Source organism: Macrosteles quadrilineatus, unplaced genomic scaffold (assembly GCF_028750875.1).
Source record: "Macrosteles quadrilineatus isolate MER2022 unplaced genomic scaffold, UCM_ALF_1.0 Scaffold_2__2_contigs__length_208266976, whole genome shotgun sequence".
Taxonomy (NCBI): domain Eukaryota; kingdom Metazoa; phylum Arthropoda; class Insecta; order Hemiptera; family Cicadellidae; genus Macrosteles; species Macrosteles quadrilineatus.
In genome coordinates, this window is record NW_026542595.1 from 197,989,881 (window position 1) to 198,010,841 (window position 20,961).

A 20,961-nucleotide genomic window follows, 5' to 3' on the forward strand; every position below is an offset into this window, starting at 1 on the left:
TTCTGGATCCATCAAATTCCCACCCCCGGTGTTGATCGGTAATCCGATAAGCCTGCAAATATTGACATCAGTTAAGATACGTTATGGATCCATATCTCTACTAACTTAAACCTCCTTCCACTCCTAACTGTGAACGAGTATTGGCAGCATCGGCGATTTTAAGTGTAGCATTTTAAGAGTTTTTATAAATGCATATTTTAACTATTAAAATGTAAGTTTCTTAGCTACAGAGAATACAGTTTTATAATGTGTAAGACCAATTGCCATAAGAGTTTACGATTCTTGTGTATTTTCTTCTAGAAATAAGTGGGTGTTCCAATAATTGTGGATGATTAAAATACAAAACATGGTTACACTTGTTTGATCTTACACTGTTATTTTAAATTCGTTTTATGAATACTAATTTTAACTGCCAGAGAATTGATAAAACATAATTCATCTAGACTATTAGGTAAACTACTTAAACAAACATTAATTATAATCCTTTAAGAAGTTATAGATTTATTCACGATTTAATTTATGACGTTATCAAGTAAGGTCTTATAAAACAAAATCTAATTATTTTTACTAAATTTAATTTCTACAATTATAATATACAATATTATTATAATTAAAAATGAAAATCAAAAGAATGCTTTGAGTCACAGCTAATATTTTACTCTTACAATTTTATACAATTATTTTTACTACCCTAAAATGACATGTAAGTGATTTTTCATTTCACAAACGTTTCCGTAAATTTATTTTCTTTTGTCTCATTGATTTTAGTACTTAAGTTAGATAAATTATTACTTAATGTATTTGAAAATAAATTAGGAAATATTTAAAAGTAATGTTAGGATTTTTTAAAAGGTAAAATGAAAAAAAAAACATCTTAAATAGTGTGTACAACAGTATAACTTGGTATACAAGCCTGTCGTAGTATAACTGTTATTGTTATTGTTATGGCAGATCGTGTCAGCTCCACTGCAGAAATTTATGACTTTATAACATGCAAAGCAGTTTTGTATTGTTACAATTTTGACACGGAGTGTGTCTCTTTACCTTATAACAGTCATAAAATGAAATAATATTAGTAGCATAAAGCTGCCCATGTTAATTGGTCGGCAATTAGTAATAATGATTAGTGAATTTGTAAACCACTATGGTTAATTGGTAAACCTTAATTAAGGTATTAGTAATTCTTAAGAATAAAATCTTCTTATAAATTATTAGTTTTCTAAATTATAAACTAATATACAACAAATAAAGGTACTAATATAAAAGGTGTTTCAAAATTATTATGACCAAAACACAAAATAAAATCATTATTACAGGTTGCAGTTTAGTAGACATCCCGATTTAAAATAAGTCACTGTTGCCTTTGAAGATTTTTCTATAAGTACCAAATAAGTTAGCCCATAATTATTTTTATTTATTTTATCCCTTCTGACTAGCAATAATTTATAGCACCATATCATAGACAATGGGCCAAGTTAATGCATGCCTTACAAGAGATAACGTTTAAAAAAACAGTTTAAAAAGCAATATTGTCTGCTTGGTAAATTTTATAATCCTAAGTAACATAATTTCCTGATGGTTTAAGCATAATATGGTACATGTTTATTTTATTTTCCTTTATTAAAACAACTACCTATTACTACCAAAAAAAAATTTTTTAAATAAAAACAAGTTTATTGGGGATTTATAGAATTATCTTTTAGAAATAGGAAATATTGATTATTTCTTTTACTCTGTAGTGTAGGACCTAATGGAATAAATAGTTTTCATAATATGTAGATAGAAATATTTATAAATCTTGTGGTGGTTATTGTTTCGTGTACTGCAATATTTCTGAATTGTACCGTTGAATGTAATATTGAAACAATAAGGATTTTTCTAATAATATAATAATAAAAAAACAGAAACCCTAAGCTATTCGTATGACGACAAAAACTATATCATGACATAACTAAGGATATACAAGCTAGTTATTTAAATAAAACAATAGGTGATGCAAATAATTGACACCCAGTACAGAGAAAAACTAAAGCTACAGGGATAAATATCACAGTGGTTTTGTCTCTAATGGCTGTCAAAGAAGATTACACAGAATCACTTTTAACTGAATTAAACGATTGGTCACACTGTGGTCATCAGAATAGGCTTTACTTCAACTGTTTGTTTGTAACGACAGTATTACTAAGGTAGTACTTACCAGCCAAAGTAATTATCATATAATACTATTTAATTAATAAAAATAACTCTTAAATCGTTGTAGTAAGATGTTAAACGTAAAATATATAGATAACCAAAATTGACACTAGAAAAAAAAATTGCTACACCTTACTGTTTTTTGTATTTAATTACGAAATAATTCTTACCATCGATATATTTTACGTTCATTTAACTTTAGTCTTTCTGTTATATAAAAATATATCAAATAATAGATTAGTTTAAAGAAACTTAATTCTATTTTTTTAATTTATTTTGTGTTTTGGAAATATAGTTGTGTGTACAATTAAAAGTCTGCGCATTTTACTACTAAAGTATGCGTATTTGATGTATTTTCAAGGTTGAGGCGATATTTTTTCGTTGTTCGGCGTCCTTGTTTGAAAAACTAATAAATGAAACAACAACAAGCTTTTGAAATACGTTATTAAGTCAAATTATTCATAATCGTAGTTCATAATGAATACATAAGCCTAATCACAGAACGACTATCAAAGTATCAAAATAAGTACGGTATGTAGTTTTCCCCTTTTTAACGTTGCAATATGATATTGGCTATTTTAGGGGTTTTGGAATTTTAACAATATCTTTGACTATAACAATGCTCTAACATAACAGTATTCAATAGTCAATGATAAAATATCAAATATATATACAAAGTAAAAAGAATTAAAAGTTATAACATTAAAATGAAAATGGTTTCCGTTAAATTATAACAGCATGAAATAATTCAATAATTAACATTATAAAGTAAAAAGTTGAAGTCAAGTTGAAGTAAAAAGTATATTGGAAGCTTACAATTTGCGACAAAAGTTTTGCAACTGAAGCATAACTCAATGGTTTTCCAATATCTGGCTATTGGAAACACGTTACCACAGAAAGAACAGAAGCATTTTGGCATTCCTTATTTATCCACTGAATAGTATATATTTTGACAATGTGAAACTGTCAAGTTCAGAATTTGATTGTATAGTCTACATTTGATGAAATGTGTATACATTTTGTGTGTTTATCTTTCAACACTTATTTCTCGATATAACTTATTTGTTTGAAAAGAAAACTGTTAATGGTTAACTTTGTTTGATTCGAAACATTATTAGTTACCAAAATTATATTTTATTGACTATAATAATTAATAAATATGTTATTTTTCGGTTACAAATTCTTTATAAATCTTGGCAAACAAACAAAACTAAAATATGATTAAATAATTAGATCGTATTGTGTAAGAAAAGGTAGTCCAAGGCTCATAATGTGAACTTCTTATGTGTTTCAGCAAATAAATCATGTTTCTGTTTTTATCCCAGAATCATATTTTTACTTGTATTACTCCTATATCTTAATAATAGTTTATGTTTGATCTTAAAGTACAATAAATAGTTTTGCGATTTACTAGAGAATTCTTAACTATATCGAGGCACGGCTGTCTCAATTTACTGAATTAATCTATTGTATATGAAAAATTACAGTTAAACAATCTGTATATCCACAGTCACAGAGGTACTGGCCAGTAAAGAACGCCTCTTGTTGTTGTTCAAATCTGTTTCTTGTTTGAAGCACCCAAAAAAAGTCTAGCACCATTACTTTGCTTTGAATAGCAATTCAGTAGTTACGATTGAAAATTGTGCTGGATATTTAGACCACGAGGAAGGTCCAGCACCGTTGCCTTAGAAAAACAATACACCATACCAGGGCTAGAGATGACACCATACAGTGAAACATAGGGGTGCATGTTTAAATTATTTGCAGTTTTTAATAATATAATTATTGTTAATATCTTGTAATCGATCATAAAAGTGACACTGCTAAATAAGGTTACAAAATATAAGGTAATTTATATTGCATGTTAGTATATATTTGTATTGCTATTGTACTGTTTTATACATTTTATTGCTTACAGTATAAGTTATTATAATGTTATAATAAGATAGAATCTAGAAACTACGACTGACTACCTTTTTATTGACCATTATTTCAATCTAAAATACTTTATTACTATTGTTATTTAATGTCTTTTCGTAGAACGTTTCAATCGTTTAGAGTTTATTGTTATTTTATGACTTTTAGTGAAACATTTTATTCGTTTAGAGTTTATCACCTTAAAGACTTATACTTGAAGTATATATCTACGTTTCAAGAAATCAACAGTAGCCTTATATATAACCTCTAAGCTAGTGCCCTATCACTGCACGATCGGGGGCAAAGTAGCTTAGTAGCTACTTTGCCCCCGATCGTGCAGTGATAGGTAATGTGTAGCATTAAACAGCCATTACAGCCTAAGTAGAGGCTACCTGGCCTGATTGTGCTGCAAATTACAAACCAGCTCAGACTATGAATCCCCTTAGCCAAAGATATCAGGAATTGAGTTTTAATCAATATGATGAGAGTTGAGCTTATGCTATTTTCGATAGTTTCTTGTTAGGAAACTTTAAAAGGGTGAATAGATACAAGCAGCAAAGCATACATACAAAACCACTGCAAAAACTCATTTTTTTAATTTACAATCTACAGTTCTAAGTATAAGAGAAGAATATACTTACTACTTACTTACTGCTATGGCCACTGGTACCCTAAATGGTACTTGGCCTCCCCAACACACTGCCTCTACAACTCTCTCTATCTTGCATCCTCCTTCTCTCTTCCCAGTTTTATAATGTCCTTTTCAACTTGGTCCCACCCTCTTAGTTTCGGTCTACCAAGGGGTCTTTTACCTTCTGGGTTGTTCTCTAATACTTTCTTTGATAACGAGTTGTCTTCTTTTCGATATCTCTTGCCCATTTCATCCTTCTACTCTGTACCTCAGCGACAATAACCGGATATTTAAATAATTCTCTCAGTTCCCAATTATGCTTTAGTGTCCATTGTTTATTTTCAAAAGTCGGGTGTAGGCTACACTTTTCTCTATACAATAATATTCTTTTCTGTTTTTTTTAATCAAATTTCTGATTTATACCGGAGAACTGGTCTGATGATGGTCTTAATTATTCTGAGTTTTGTAATGTGGGATAGTATTTTTGAGCTCAATAATTATTAGGAGAAGAATATATCATTTTAAATAAATTGACCTAAAGTGACCTATTGTTTGAATCAGTCAGTGATTTACAATTATGAAACAATGCTCACAATCGTGTACTGTACTGAGTACAGATTATGCTAATAGATTATGCTCATAGTATTTTTTTTATTTAACTAAAGCAAACACAAGTTGAGCACAAGTTTTGAATTTGCTTGTACTGTAAGTTTTTAATTATTCAATATACAGTAGAATTTATGAGCTATTTCTAAAATAAAACGTGTTTACATATTTCCTTTTGAAAACATTAAGACCTCGCTCATAAAACCTTTCAATCTAAGTTCTTCCATAATTATTCTAGAAATATTACGTTTCTTGTATTATGCAAAGTTTAAGTGAAATAGCCTTCTCAGGTTTCGCGTGGAAAGACAAATCCCAAAGAGTTAAACATAGCCTCACGGTCATTACACATGCAAATCTGAGAATACAATTTGCATAACGTGATTGTATAATGTTTCATGTGCTCAAAAAGCGGTTAACGTCACAGTTAGGGTCGGATTTATGATTGTAATGTGGCTGCTTGGTTTTAAAGTATTACGAGTATATATTTAAACATGAACATGTTTTATTTATAATGTGGAATATAATAGATAACATGGTTTTATTATATAAAATTAATTAGAATAGCATACAGAATGTTCAAGAAATGTGGGGATATCATTTACGTTGTGAAACATTGGGTTATAGTAATAAAAAAGCGTATCTAAACCATCTGCCCTATAACCTTTTGTGTAACGTCTGTCTGTACGACTGTATTTGTAAAAAAAAAACATTTATACATCATGAAAGATAGATATCAGCTACAAGTTGAGATGCTGCAATAAAATGTTCTTCGTATTTACTGCTATCTTGATGCGCACTGTGAATTAAAAAACGTCGTAAGCATTTCGTAAGCATTGATTGGACACTAAATTCCAAATATTGTAATAATAATCACATACAGCACAAGCAAGATAGAACAGCCTCAATTATTTTTCATGATTCGTCAAGTATTATTACGGTTTAAAGGAAGTGGAATGAATATAGAAATTTGATCGGTGATATAAATAATATTAAACTGTTATATTATTACTATAAATATGAGATACTCTCGTTATAAAAACAAAAATGGACAGTAAACAAAAATATGTTGAAAAAAATATGAATTGCAAAAAGTAGTCCCTAAAGATGCCAAGCACATGTTTGATAAATGACGGTAACATGTTTTAATGTATCATGTTTTTATGTATCTTAAAGAATCACATTTCAAAATATGGTTTTTTTGCAATCCAGTCAAAAACGAAATCCTCAAATCATACCTCAAATACCTCAAATCGATACCTCAAATCGGCTAAAAGTTAAATTATCAAGTAATATTTTAATTGTTTTTTATTCCAGTTTTTCCGGTACAAGGACCTAATTAATAGAGTCATGTAAACCAAGAATTTACACTAGCACTTTTGCAAAAATATATATGTATTTTTTAATTTAGAAATGTTTAATCTGTAAGTATATAAACTTAAGCTTCTATATCAGTGTCCGGACGCAGAAGTTTAGCGTAATCTCTCTCGCATTGCAGCTACAAAACATACCCAAACTTCTACATAAAACCTTTAGTATGATAAGAACAGTCTGGAAACTAACTTATATGCTATTATTTTTAACTGGTTTCTAAAAACTGCATTAAGTATATATATTTTGTATGAGCACTATATGGAAGAACAGCTATTTTACGCGTTGTTTCATGAATTGCAAACCATAAAAAAATTAGTATGGATTTAGATTTATTTTAACAGGCACAAAAAGATCTAGCAAATAAGAAACCGTAAGCTATAACATTTTTAGAGTCCATTACAAACTACTCGATATGATATCACTCTTCAAGTTCTTTAGATGCTGTTGTACTATCGTAAGAGCCAAGTAAAGACGTCAACTTAATCAGTTTTAATCTTAAGAGTTTTCACCTACGATTCCGACAAGATTAACTCAAAGTTTCACTATATGATAATTTTAGTATATTATTACAAAATAAGAAGTACATATTTCCTTTTTTTGTTTCAGCCGAGCCATTCTACGTAACCCAGACGTCCTGTCTTCCACTCCCATCTCCGACCTCTGGCGTAATGACTTCTGGGGAACAACACTCAACTCCAGCGAATCCCACGGGTCCTACCGCCCTCTGTGCGTCCTCACGTTCAGGCTGAACCATTGGCTCGGGGGGTTCCGCCCTCGAGGGTTCCACCTCACCAACGTCCTTCTGCACGTCCTCAACACAGCCCTAGTTCTCCGGGTGGCCCGCCTGCTACTACCCAGGTCGTCTACTACGATGGCTGCCATGCTGTTCTCCGCCCACCCTATACACACCGAGGCAGTCTCAGGAGTTGTCGGAAGAGGCGATCTCCTAGCCTGCCTCTTCTATCTGCTCTCCTTCCTCGCCTATCTGCACCACATTAGTTTGAGAGACAAGTCTACGAGGTCGAACAAGATCAATAAGTTCTGTGAAGTGCAAACGTCCACAAAGTGCTTACTAGTGTTTAATGAAGTGCTCGGTTATCTTCGGCTGTGTTCGAGCCCCTTCGGCTTGAAGCATCTGCCGTACTCCTCCACGGCCGCTCGTCAGTGCGCGTGTCTCGCGTTGTGTCTTGTGTTTGCTGCGATGGCTATGCTCAGCAAGGAGACAGGACTCACCGTTCTGCTGGTCTGTGCTATCTATGACGTCATCCGATCAGCCAGAGCGTGGCCAGGGGTGAGTTTGTATTATAACTTCTAAAGGAACTCTCATATTTAATCTATATTATTACAATTTACTTTGATTGATATTATTTGTTGATAATTACCGTGTTATTTGTTACGGGTGTCAATTATTAACTTTCTTACTTATCAATTATTGTAAGAATAATTTGGGGTTGTTTTAATGGGTTTGTCATAAGTTTATGTAGTTTACTCTTAAAACAACCATACTGTTTTTAACCTTTACTATCTGGTTGAAATTGTTTAGTGAGAGACTAGTAAAATATAAAGTGAATAGTTCTTTCTTATTACATTATAAATGGTCTTATTATAATCAACGGAACTTTAATATTTGGAATTTTAAGCGGTATGACATCTCACAGTATAATTGGCAGAAATACGTATTATGAATACTTGAATGGTTCATTAATGAACCAAAGATTTCGTGGTATTTCAATATACCACTTTAGTTAACTCAACTATAAGAACACATAATTGAATTATAAGTTTCAGAATGTAATTACAAAACAATCAGCATTCTAAGAAAGAGTCTTGTACTAAAATTAACTCCTTTTGACAGTGGATTTCTTATTATCAAGTTTGTATTTAACATATATAGCCTCTACTCAACAATGAGAACCCATATATCCATACATCATATTAAAGTTATTAGTTTTACAAAAATGAGAACGTTTTAGTAAAAAACTACGGGGGCTTCCTAATCACTCTAAAGTATATTTTAAACAGTTTGAACATAACAATAGAGTAGTGAATATTAAGAATTATACTGTAGTACAATTAATATGAAACAAATGCATATTTTACTTTAATAAACACAGTATAATCCGAAAAAAATTAAACAAACCTGTATATATTATGAAATTTAGCAAAATATTGGTTTATTTCAGGCAGTAAGTCTAGCCGTAAGCTTGAGCACCCTCGCAGTCGGCCTGGGCGGCATGATGATGTTCAGACTTTACCTGATGGGACCACACACCCCAACGTTCGCCACAGCCGACAACCCCACAGCTCGCTGTCCCTGGCTACTAACACGACTCCTCACCTTCCTGTACCTGCCAGTTTTCAACCTCTACCTTCTCTTGTACCCACGGTGGCTCAGCTTTGACTGGTCGATGGACGCCATTCCGAGAATCACCTCTCTCACCGATCCCCGCAATATGGTCGTGTTTGTTGCCTACTACTTTATCTACAAAAGTGTTCGACTAGCTTTTGAAAAAGTGTTTACAAAACATAATGTTGAAACGGAATTTTCAATACTAAAGTGTAACCGGGTCAGCAGTAAAAGCAGGGGATGTTCAACGTGTAAACATCCCTTGAGTGATTCACATTCAGTGACATGTAGGACAAACAACAACAACAACCACGTGTCGAAGTGTGAGTGTAAACATTCCTTTGTAAACTCTGTCACTCATCGGACTTTAAGTGAGACTTTTCTAGTTAGTTTTGTTTTCCTTGTAGTTCCTTTTCTACCTGCGACCAACGTCTTGTTCTATGTAGGTTTTGTAGTTGCCGAGCGCGTTTTGTACTTACCAAGCGTTGGATATTGTTTCATTGTGGCACTTGGAGGACATGTGCTGAGTAGAAGGTGCAACCGTCGTCTTTTAAGGGTCGTGTTTCTGCTTATGCTCTTGGCGTTTAGTGGCCGGACAATCAGAAGAAATAGAAATTGGAAGGACGAAGAGAGTCTGTATCGGTCTGGAATCAGCATAAACCCGCCAAAAGGTAACTAGTTTTGCTTTGACATAAGCAACCATAAATTTGCAATATTTAAATTAATATAGATATCCAATATTATGTTAATTTGTCTCATTATTATTGTTAATGTTAACATTGTCTCACTCTAATTACTTTGTCTCACTCCAGATTTGCAACGTGAAGGCACGAAATAGTGAGCGCGTATCATGCAGGCAACGTCGTATGCGCGCGAAATACGTTGGCAGCACTGGCTGTAAATCAGCTGGTCAGTTGTTGTACTGTTGTATTTGCTACTTCACGTTAATTGTTATATTAAAAGTTTACTTCTGTGTAAAAATAGGTTATGTTTCTTCACCAATTTATTAGTTTTATGGTAAATGTAGGAAAAGTATAATGTGCAACTCGAGTTCAAAGTGCAATTGCCTCACTCGAGAAACCATTCCTCACTCGCCTACGGCTCGTGAGTAAGGATTTCTCTCGAGTGAGTGAATTGCTCACTTTTCTCACTAGTTGCACAAATAACTATACCATTGTTGAGATAAATTAACATAATTAACTGATTAAATGTAGCTACAAAACTAGCCTAAAATCTAAAAATATAACTTCAAACGCTTTATAGTTATGTATTATTATCTAAAGTTCTACAACCCTAATATTACCTGACTATATAAATCCATTATAAAAAATCATTGGATTCATATAAATCCGAGGTTAAATTAGCTTCTTCAGTGAAAAAATTATTTGCTATTAGGAATCGTTTTGACTTTTTGTAAAATAAATTGACATTAAGGCAATTTTCTATTATTAAGACGACTAGAACAATGAGTTTAAGAGAATTACTCACATACATTAACAATGAAAGTCCATGCAGTAAGTTAGACAACGTATCTAATATAGGCCTAAGTGTATCATATATTCAAAATATTATTGTGATTTCTGTCTCAAGAGTGGTACATTTCACAAAGTAGTCTTATAGAGAAACACGTGCTGGGTTTATTGTGTTGGTGATAAATTCTACTGGAATGTCGAGGCGCTACACTCTAGAGCAATAAGTGTCACTCTAACTTGTGTAGTAGTAGGCCTTGTGGCTCACAGGGGCAATATAAAGGCAATATGTCCTACACAATACATATGGCTAGCTTACTGCCTCACATAGATACACTCGACACTCATGTTAAAAATTTACCTTTACATGCTTAATTAAATCAGCCTCTAAAATGTTTCATTGCATTTCAACTTTTCTAATAATTGGTTAATGAAATGGAGTTCATCTAATAAAACTTTGATTGTTTACACGTTCAACACATATAATTTTTATTAAACATGTATACAATTTTAAAAGAAATGTTTGATCGCAGCGTACGGAAATTTGGGATCCGTTCTAAGTTCACAAGGACGCACTGAAGAGGCTGAAAAGGCGTTCAACTTGGCACTTAAGTACAGACCCAACATGGCGGACGTACACTACAACTTGTAAGTAAAAATGGCTAACTCTGATTTGTTATTGAGATATGGTTTTTTCATGCCATAGCCATTCCTCTCACTATACAAAGGTTGACAAGGTTTTAAGCTAAGATGTAAAAAATGTTTACTCATAAAAAATCTTAAAAATATGATTAAGAAGTTGTTCCAAGATTGATTTTCTCGCCAGGAAAGGACTTTTAAGTCCATTTGTTTTTCTTACGTATTTAATAGACTTTATAGAATCTTTTGATATGGTTCTTTTACCTTTTATTGTTTCCAGAGGGAATCTACTACAGAGTCAAGGGAAGTATGAAGACGCGATAAGGAGTTACCACAACGCCATACAATGTCGACCGTCTTTAGCTTGTGAGTATTATTATAAGAGTTCATGTTAAATAGAGATGTACTATTTTGTAGAAATGACATTTCGTTGTGGTTAAAAATATGTTTTCTTGCAGTAAACAAATGCAGTACAAGTCATATTTAAAAGTTAATAAAATACGATGTTTTTGTTAAAAACTATTAGTAAAAGTGAATTTTAATAAATGTATTAGCATTTTTCCAATTAAAAATTTGCAACCGATAATCAATTTGAAAGAAAATCCACTCACATGAAAACAAATCATTTTTATTAGATAAACCTATTCCATTTCATGAGGCAGTATAATAATAATGAAACAACGTACTTTGATGGTAATTGTAACGGAATTATTTGTCACATTCATGGGTATCGTGTACATTTCTTTCATGTTAAAAGCGACACGGTGGAGGGATTGTGAAAACACTCTACAAACCTTAAAACCTAATATAAAAATATATATAAAATAAAATAAAAATAAAAACTACCTACGACCGTTTTTAAAGTAGTAATTTAAATTAAGTTCTTAGGATTGAAAAATATCACATAACAGCATTGTTTACTTACATAAAAGCAAAGTTTTACCTAACAACACGGGTAAGGGGCCAATGAGGTTCAAAGATTGAGATATAAGAAGTAAAATTGTTTACCTTTAACGTCAACTAATCAGCTGTTTAGACCAATTTAATTGTTGATGAGTGGTGCAATTAGTGTTTTGTACAATGATTCGTTGCATCACTATCAGAGGCATTGGGGTTATAAACGAAAACATACCCTCTCTTAGAAGTTATGAGTAGTGTTTGTTAGCAATTAAAACACTTTCATAGGTAAAGTAGTGTACGGAACTCGCGAATATAATTTTTACGACACTCGTAGAAGTGTTAAAGGCACTCGCCAGGGCTCCTACCTTAAATGTTCTATACGTGTAGTAAAGACTAACTTGTGATCGTTGCGTAAACTACTATTACGTTTTTCCTTTTTTTCTAATACCATGCGATGCTCCATAGTGCGAATGGATCATTCGCTCTCGCTAAATTAGCTGATTTTGCTTTTGTCGTGTCTCCCCAGCCGTGGATCCGGTACGTTATCAATCGTTAAGCAAACAACGTAAACTTAAAGCAAACACAAACATAACCTAAATCACAATGTTCACAACTAAATAGTTAATCTGTGTGTGATAAGTTAATTATGATGGTTAAAAAAATATTGTGTCTATTACGATCAAACAGTGGTTGCTGCTCTCAAAATGTATGGCCACACTCGGCTAAAGCTTCGTGCGGCCATCTGCACTTCTCGTGCAGCAATGACGTACTTTGCGCTTTTACAAAAACAGCTATTTCCACATTGTTTTTATGTTTAAACCTCTTTTCTCTGTGCCAGTGGCTCATCTAAAGCTGGGTCAGCTGTTGGCCTCGCGAGGTCGTTGTGATGAGGCCGAGCGTGTGTTCCGCCGCTGCGCCACCCTCGACGTGACCGGCCTCAAGGACCCGAGGCAGCACGAGGACACCAAGATGGCGGCCCTGCTACACCTGGGTCGTCTACACGCGGACCGAGGACAGCACCAGGAGGCCGTGCAGGCCTACCTGCAGGCCGTGGACACCAGGCCCTTACACTACCAGCCACAGGTAAGGAAGGTGATGAAATGTATAAGTAGAACCCAGTTCGTGCAACAGCTTTAAGCTGGGTTTTCCTAGGCGCGAAAGCGGAGAGCGGAGAGAGGAACGCGGAGAGCGAAAAAGAGATTAACATGTTGTTCCGCTCCGCTTCTAGGAAAACAGTAACATTAAATAACCTAAGAAAAGTGGAGTCCGCTCTCCGCGTTCCTCTCCGCTCTCCACTTCCGCGCCTAGGAAAACCCGGCTTTACGGGGCTATCGACTTCTGTAACTTACAGTCACTTATTTTGCAATCTATATTTGATTTGTCAAGAATCTTAATAGAACTAACCTATCTGCAATTGTTTGTCTTTTGGCACGGTCAATGCAACTATATTGTTCGAAATGTTATGCAATGACTGGAATAGTTAAGAAGAACGGAAAACTATAGTCTGTTTCGGGCAAAATATTGTTTGATAAAACCTAGCGGACAGCAAAGAAAGTTTTACTGACAACCTTGTAGTTTATATTAAAATTTTAATAATGTAAGGATATAGAAGAACGTTTACTTGTTAATTTGTATTTTGAAATTGTTTAAACGTTTTATGATTTTTGGTTTTACGTTACTCTTAACTTCAAACACTTTCTAGGATATAAGGAAATTTTGTTGGCAAAACATATTTATTTTTGCCTATTGCAAAGGAAAATGCTTTTGAAATTGTATATTTGATAACTTTACCCTCTAAAATAAGAAAATTATACTGTTGTTATGAAATACTTATCATAATGAATCCAAGAATTTACTTTAATTCCAAAGAAACATTTTAGGCGACACTCAGCTCTAAGTTTCCAGTGTATTAAGGAAGATCTTGGCAATAACATCTGTACAGTTAGAGACACGTCCAAGTTCAAGGCACTTGGCCTGGTAAAAGGTTACATCCATTTTCTTAAAAGGTTCCTAAGTAAGGGTGATTATCGTAGGCACGTCTCATTCCGGGAAAGCTATTGTATGAACGCGAATTCCTACTTCAGCGTATTACATTTCTCGCAGTCTCACAACTATTGTGCTCATTTTGTTCACTTAGTGTTTCCTTCGTCTCAGTCGTAACTTTATATGTTTTGATGAAGTTTCTATTCCAATGTTTGTTACGCCTGAGAGTTTAATGAAGTGAAATGGTTACGTTTGATGCAGTAAAATCTAATATGTAACATACTAGTTAATATAAGCATGCAATTTACGTTCAATTTATGTTTAATGTTTTATTTTTGTAAAGATACTTATAACATAAGTTTATTTATATCACACTCTTTTTTATTTATTTTTATACAGTCTATCAATGAGAATATGCAATCAGATTTACATCGCAGTAAGGTGACCTTATTCCATTGTTGTTTCGTTTACTGAATTCAATTCAATCAAAAGTAAAAAAAAAATTAACCAAACATTATTATATCTTCATTTATATAGTAAGATGTTATGGATTTTCAAGATAAGCTATATAAACTGAGCTTGATTCACCAAATACCCCTTTCGCAGCAAACCTGCCAACTAAGCGAATTTTCACTAGTCTGAATAGATTTTCAATTGAATAAAAAAAAAACTATTAGGCTTAAAGAGTACCTATGATTGGTGCTAGAAGGAAACTAATTAAGTGGTTTTTTTTAGTAAAGTATTAATAGCTTAGTACAGAAAAAAATAAATTTGCCAAGTTTGATAAACAATATATTCATAAACAAGCAAACTACAACATTTTACAATATTATACATAAGAATAAAATAGGAATTTTAAATTGAAATTTTTTGGAATTTTATCCGTTACCAATAACAGTACAAAAACACTTCCATATACTAAATTATTTGTTTTTTAGCTCTTTAAAAATGGTCTAGAGAGAAATTGGAAAATTTTTGTTTTGAGGGTTAAAAATGAGAAAACCCAATTTTTACCCCCATAAAACCCACGCAAATCCCCATTTCCATGGTCCGATCACGCTGGTTCGCGAACTTATTCAGGTTTATCCCGTCTTACATCTTTAAGACAAATTTCATCAAAATCAAACAAAAATTACTCAAGTTATCGCGTCCACGGACACACACATAAAACATATATATATAGAAATAAAAATACATATATAAAATTTTAACGGTAGTTGTTTTTGGCATCTGGGGACATCAAAATGAAAAAAAATTAAATCGACCCCAGACGATTTAATTTAGGTTCAATTCTATACAATCTAGGTCTTACCGTGCCACCTACGGTAATAACTACTTCCCTATGGGGAAATTCGCTAAAATTAATCACTAGTTAATTAATCAAAATATATTTAATGAACAAAAGTAACGAAAGCAATAAAGAAATCGTACAATGCTCTCTATATTCCGAAAATTCATTGTGTTAACTAGAATAACAGAAAAACGAAGTACTAGTTAAGGGATGAAAGGTAAAAACTGTCTAAAGTTAGGGAGAGAGATATCGTTTTGTCATCTTTATGATGATAATTTCCTATAGACATCCCAAGAAAAACCTGCGCATAAACGAAAAGATCACGTGGTTCGCGCCGGTAGGTGTAGCGTACCCTTCAAACCTGCGCGGCTCGAAATGGCCCAGGGTTCTTTCTTTTCTGGGATGTCTATATATTCAGTGATGATAATAATGTCAATACATAACTCACGCATTCATCACTATATACCTGTTCTAGGTTCTATATAATCTACTCGGGGAGTCGTTGTCCCGCCTAGGACGTCACGAGGAAGCAGAGGCTTGGTACAGGGCCGCGCTGGAGGCCAAACCAGACCACGTCCCTGCACACATCACTTACGGCAAACACCTTGCGAGAAATGTGAGTGAACCGATACAATACCGGTTATTTGTTATCACAAATATAACTTAAAAAAACACTTTTATTTTAGAGTAATGCAGTTACAGTATTTGCTACTCATGACAACGAATCTTCTATAGCTCTTCCATGTTGCTTAGGGTGCACTTGTTCATCAAGTTTCTTTTAATTCACATTTTCAAAAACTTTGATTATATTTTTAACTATACTTCACATTCTTATAGATTCGGATAGTCACAGATTGTAGGAATAATTGCCTCTAATTTATCAAGGTCTAACTATATGACAAATTTCTCCAACTGAGCCTATGCACAGGCTTTCAGCCCATGTAGGCTTATTTCCCAACTTTTTATATTGAACATTGCTTTATGTAAATTGTTTCTAGTTTATAAGTACATTATTACTTTTGTGCAATAGTAAGAAAGTTTATTTGTATTTTTTGTTCATTTGAAGTAAATGTTCACGATTTCTATTGTTCACTTTACATTGGAAATATTTTTTTTATTTGATATATATATTGTGTTTGATTTTGTTTGATGATTGTTAGATAACATTAAGCATACTGAAATATAATGTGTGCTCTAAATTTATATTGCACTGTTTCCAAAGCATCATACATGTGTTAGCTTAGAGGGTTTCCTTAAAACCATTTTTTAAGATCTTAAAACCAATGTGATAAAGTTTAACAACTAACGGAATTTCATTTAGTAAATAGGAAATTACAGTCACTATTCGTCACTATATTAATGGGCGTTAGTTTATTAAACACCTCAGTTGTTTACTAATGGTGTTACAGAAAACACGGATGCCTGAAGCAGAGCAATGGTTCTTAAAAGCTCAGAAGTTAGCTCCCTCAGATCCTGTGGTGTATCAGCAGTATGGTGAGAAGCATGATCATTGTAATAAATAAGTAACTATAATATTAAGTATTTATTATCATATTAAGACTCATAAGTTATACTAAGAAAATATTAAGCCTATTTTCAACTGTTCATATATTCTACCCTGACAAAGTCTATTATGTAGCACTGTATAACACAAACACGGAATCCTTTTTAACCACACTGGTGATTTCATGGTGAGGCAACTAGAACCTATTAGAAATAAAAAAGAGAAATTAGCTCATACCTCACCAATATACATTCTGGTACTAGTAATATTTTACCTAACCGTTGAAAACTAATTATGTAATCAGAAAATTAACTCCTCCATTGACAATTACTCATGACCTATATACTAAGGACGTAGCTATTATATATAGAAAACATCTAAATAACAACCTGGTAATCATGAGTACGTCTACATTAACAGGTTTTATTTCATCCCTACTAATTTTTGGTACTTTGATATTATATGGAGGCCACTTATTTTACAGCACACTAGGGTGGTTATGTTATGCTGGGTTATCATAAGTATGTTTGTAGGACTTTTCTCGTTATTTTATGAATTGAACGATACCACATGACTTATATTTTCTATTTATGATAACCTTACCTAACCTAACCCCCGCAGCGCTGTATAAGGGTGGTCTCCAAAGTACTTAATTGTACCAAAGTAGCTAATATTTTGTATAAGCCCTTTTCATTAAACAATCAATGTATATGTATACAGGGTGTTTTTTTTTTAACTTGCATCTTTATTTATGTAAAAACCGCAATAGATAGAAATATGCAGTTGGTGGGAATCATCTATTGACGTAGAGGGCACAATTTTTTTTAATTCAACGTTACATTTACATTCCCCCCTTTCCCCCCCCCTGCCCACAACTTAATGTTTTTAAATAGCAAGGTACCCCTTGTGACATATCAAATAAAAGAGCATGAAAAAAGAAAATGTTTGATGAAAAAAATTTAAAATCGGTTCATAAATTTGTAAGATATTCTCCCCCTCCCCCCCGGAACTTATTTTTTTTAAAGCAAGGTACCCCTTGTGACATATAAAATAAAAGAGCATGGAAAAAGAAAATTTTTGGTGAAAAAAAATTTAAAATCGGCTCATGAATTTGTGAGATAATCCCCCCCCCTTTTCCCCTACCCATAACTTGTTTTTTTAATAGCAAGGTACCCGCCCTTGTGACATATCAAATGAAAAAAAAATCACCAAACATTTTCTTTTTTCATGCTCTTTTATTTGATATGTCACAAGGGGTACCTTGCTATTTAAAAAAAATAAAGTTGGTGGCAGGGGGGGGGGAAAGGGGGGAACGTGAATGTAACGTTGAATTCAAAAACATTGTGCCCCCTACGTCAATAGATGATTCCCGCAAATTGCATATTTCTATCTATTGCGGTTTTACATAAATAAAGATGCAAGTTAAAAAAAACACCCTGTATTTATATTATATTTGATTAGGACAAGTTAAAAGCAATGCATTTGTATTGTTGAACAGGAGAACTCCTAAGCTCACAGGATCGGCATGAGGAGGCGGCCCGTCAGATGACCAGAGCAGCTGAGCTCTCCCCACTGAGCTACGAGCTCATCCTAGGAGCTGCAACAGCGCTACGACAAGCAGGGCGGTACAGCAAGGCCGAGCTGTACTACAGACGAGCGGTGAATATCAGGCCTAAGGTCTGTATATTTTGTAAACATACTATGCCTTAATGCCACTACCTAATACTACTCTCTACTTTGCAGGAATGCACGTTGCTATACCTAAATACCACTACCTACTACAACCGTCTACTTTGTAGGAATACACTATTGTGTTAGGGCACTGATTCCGGATTACACTCTGTCATTGCAGTATTAATATCTAACGATTTTGTTGGCTGGCTCATAAAAACATACAAATAATACACGCCAGTCTTATAATATAAAATTATAATATTATTAGTGCATTGGCACTTGAATAGAAAAACACAAACTAATTAAGCAGGCTGTAAGGCTTTGTAAAACGAACTAGATAATTTATTTCTGTGAATGTTAAATTAAATGGTTATGCAAAATATGTATCGTATTAGGTTGATATTCTGCTTGGACTGTTTCTCAAAAGGCAGTAAAGTTTGGGTTTTTTAGTTTTTAATTGTATTTATTTATTTCGCAGGATCCCACAAGTCACAGTAACTTAGGCGCCATGTTGCACCTGAGTGGGAAACTCACTGAGGCTGCAGCTTCATACAGAGAAGCTCTGAGGCTTGAACCGTCTGACGTCACAACCCTCACCAACCTCCACAAGCTACGTCACCTGATGGCGAGGATAGAGACATGACGTCACCAGGCGTGCCCCAATCTGACGTCATATCACACGGAGACTGTATTTGTAACATGACCGTCACTTAACGTCGAGCATCAACGTCACCTAGTGGACGATCCCCTTTAGTAAAGAGCAAAGGGACTTAAGTGTTACCAAAAATGTGATGACCGTATGCTTTTTAATGTATTTACGTTTATTCAATGTGAAATATTGATTTATAAATTTTCACATTATCCTGACCTTTCAAAAATGTATATAAAAGGACTAACTCGTCAATATTGGTACTCATGCCAACTTGTTTTGCCTATCAATATATCCACCTTCAATCCAACTTTTTATCTAGAGGAATAATATACCTTTGAAGAAGAAACTAAATACCTTTCAATGCAAGATACATATCCTTTTCTTGGAATGTAATCTAATATTATAAAGATAAAATGCATAACTTCCTCATTTTTAAGAGTTGTTAGCCTCCGGATTACGTTTGAATATTTATAATGGTTTAAATACCTGCATTCAGTAATCCATCATGCTGCTTGTGGCAACTATAGTTTCGGTTCACAGGGAACCATCTTCAGGCCGTACAAGGCGTCGTTATTCACTTCCATATATGAAGGTCGTCATAAGTACATAGAACACGAACGCACGAAAACACACATTGACACGAACATTTAACATTAAAAATACCGAGTACTCGGGAACACGAGACAGGTGACGCGACCGGGTGGAAGTTGTAGCTCGAACTGGTGGTCAGTGGTCTAACGGTATGACGTCAGCCATTGTCTCCTTATCACTGCCGGCTCGCATTCATTCCTTCTCTCCTCCTCCCCCATCCAGTATTTTGATTGCGGTGTTATAAATGGAATTCGATTGGAATGAGAGTTTGTCATTTAAAACATTTTGACCATCTGTTTTGACTGCCTTGTATATTTCAAATTCTTCATAAGTGTTAATGGTTGATCGGTCTTGGGAAAGATGTAAAACGTCCATATTACTATTTATGTTTACATAGTTGTGGTTGAGTGAAATTAAATGCTCTGCGAAATTTGAAGTTTGTGGGCCTGTAGTTTTTTTGGGGATATGTTCTCTGAACCTCTTCTTGAAAGAGCGTGAAGTCTGTCCGATGTAATATTTTGGGCAATCGCTACAGTTTAATTTGTAAACCCCAGACTTGTCATAAACAGTGGAATTCGTTTGTTGCCGCTCTTTCAATAAGGATCCGAGCTTGTTTGTAGTTTTAAATGAAACTGTTATATTATTTCTGGTCATGACATAGATGAACAATGCAATAGATGAACTCATTAACCTCACAAGAATTGTATTAAAACAAAACTATTTCAGATTCCAAAATGACTTCTATGTCCAAAAAGATGGCCTAGCAATGGGTTCACCCCTCTCCAGTATATTATCAGAAATATTTTTGAACCATATCGAAAATGAACATCTATTTTCTGATACCAACCGCTTTCGAGAGAAAATAACATTTTATTATAGATATGTTGACGACACTATCGTTCTTTTCAATGGCAACAGCAGACAGTTATCTTTGTTTGGTGCTTGGGGATTTGTTACCTTCAATACATGACAAATCCCCAAGCACCACATTCACATAAGATTGCCGCATACAACAGTTTTGTTCACAGGTTGCTCTCAATACCAATGAATGATGATGACTATAAAGAAGAAGTCAACATAATAAAATACATTGCGGTTGCAAATGGGTTTAACAGCAGTTTAATAGACAATTTAATTTACAAACACTCAAATAAAACCTCTAAAGCCCCTAATCAGAAACATTATATCTCTGC

General features: G+C 33.7%; 1 protein-coding gene across 1 annotated transcript in view; it reads left to right on the forward strand.

Moving 5' to 3' along the window:
* Nucleotides 1-19,676, forward strand: part of LOC128986059 (protein O-mannosyl-transferase TMTC2) — a 273,500-nt gene extending 253,824 nt beyond the window's left edge. Inside the window, exons 3-11 of the mRNA XM_054406155.1 lie at nucleotides 7,325-8,009; nucleotides 8,902-9,736; nucleotides 11,068-11,182; nucleotides 11,454-11,539; nucleotides 12,912-13,156; nucleotides 15,823-15,963; nucleotides 16,757-16,841; nucleotides 18,350-18,528; nucleotides 19,004-19,676. Coding sequence (XP_054262130.1) covers nucleotides 7,325-8,009; nucleotides 8,902-9,736; nucleotides 11,068-11,182; nucleotides 11,454-11,539; nucleotides 12,912-13,156; nucleotides 15,823-15,963; nucleotides 16,757-16,841; nucleotides 18,350-18,528; nucleotides 19,004-19,168 — 2,536 coding nt within the window. The 3' untranslated portion in view covers nucleotides 19,169-19,676. The remainder of the gene's footprint in view (nucleotides 1-7,324; nucleotides 8,010-8,901; nucleotides 9,737-11,067; nucleotides 11,183-11,453; nucleotides 11,540-12,911; nucleotides 13,157-15,822; nucleotides 15,964-16,756; nucleotides 16,842-18,349; nucleotides 18,529-19,003) is intronic.
* The last annotated feature ends 1,285 nt before the right edge of the window (nucleotides 19,677-20,961 follow it).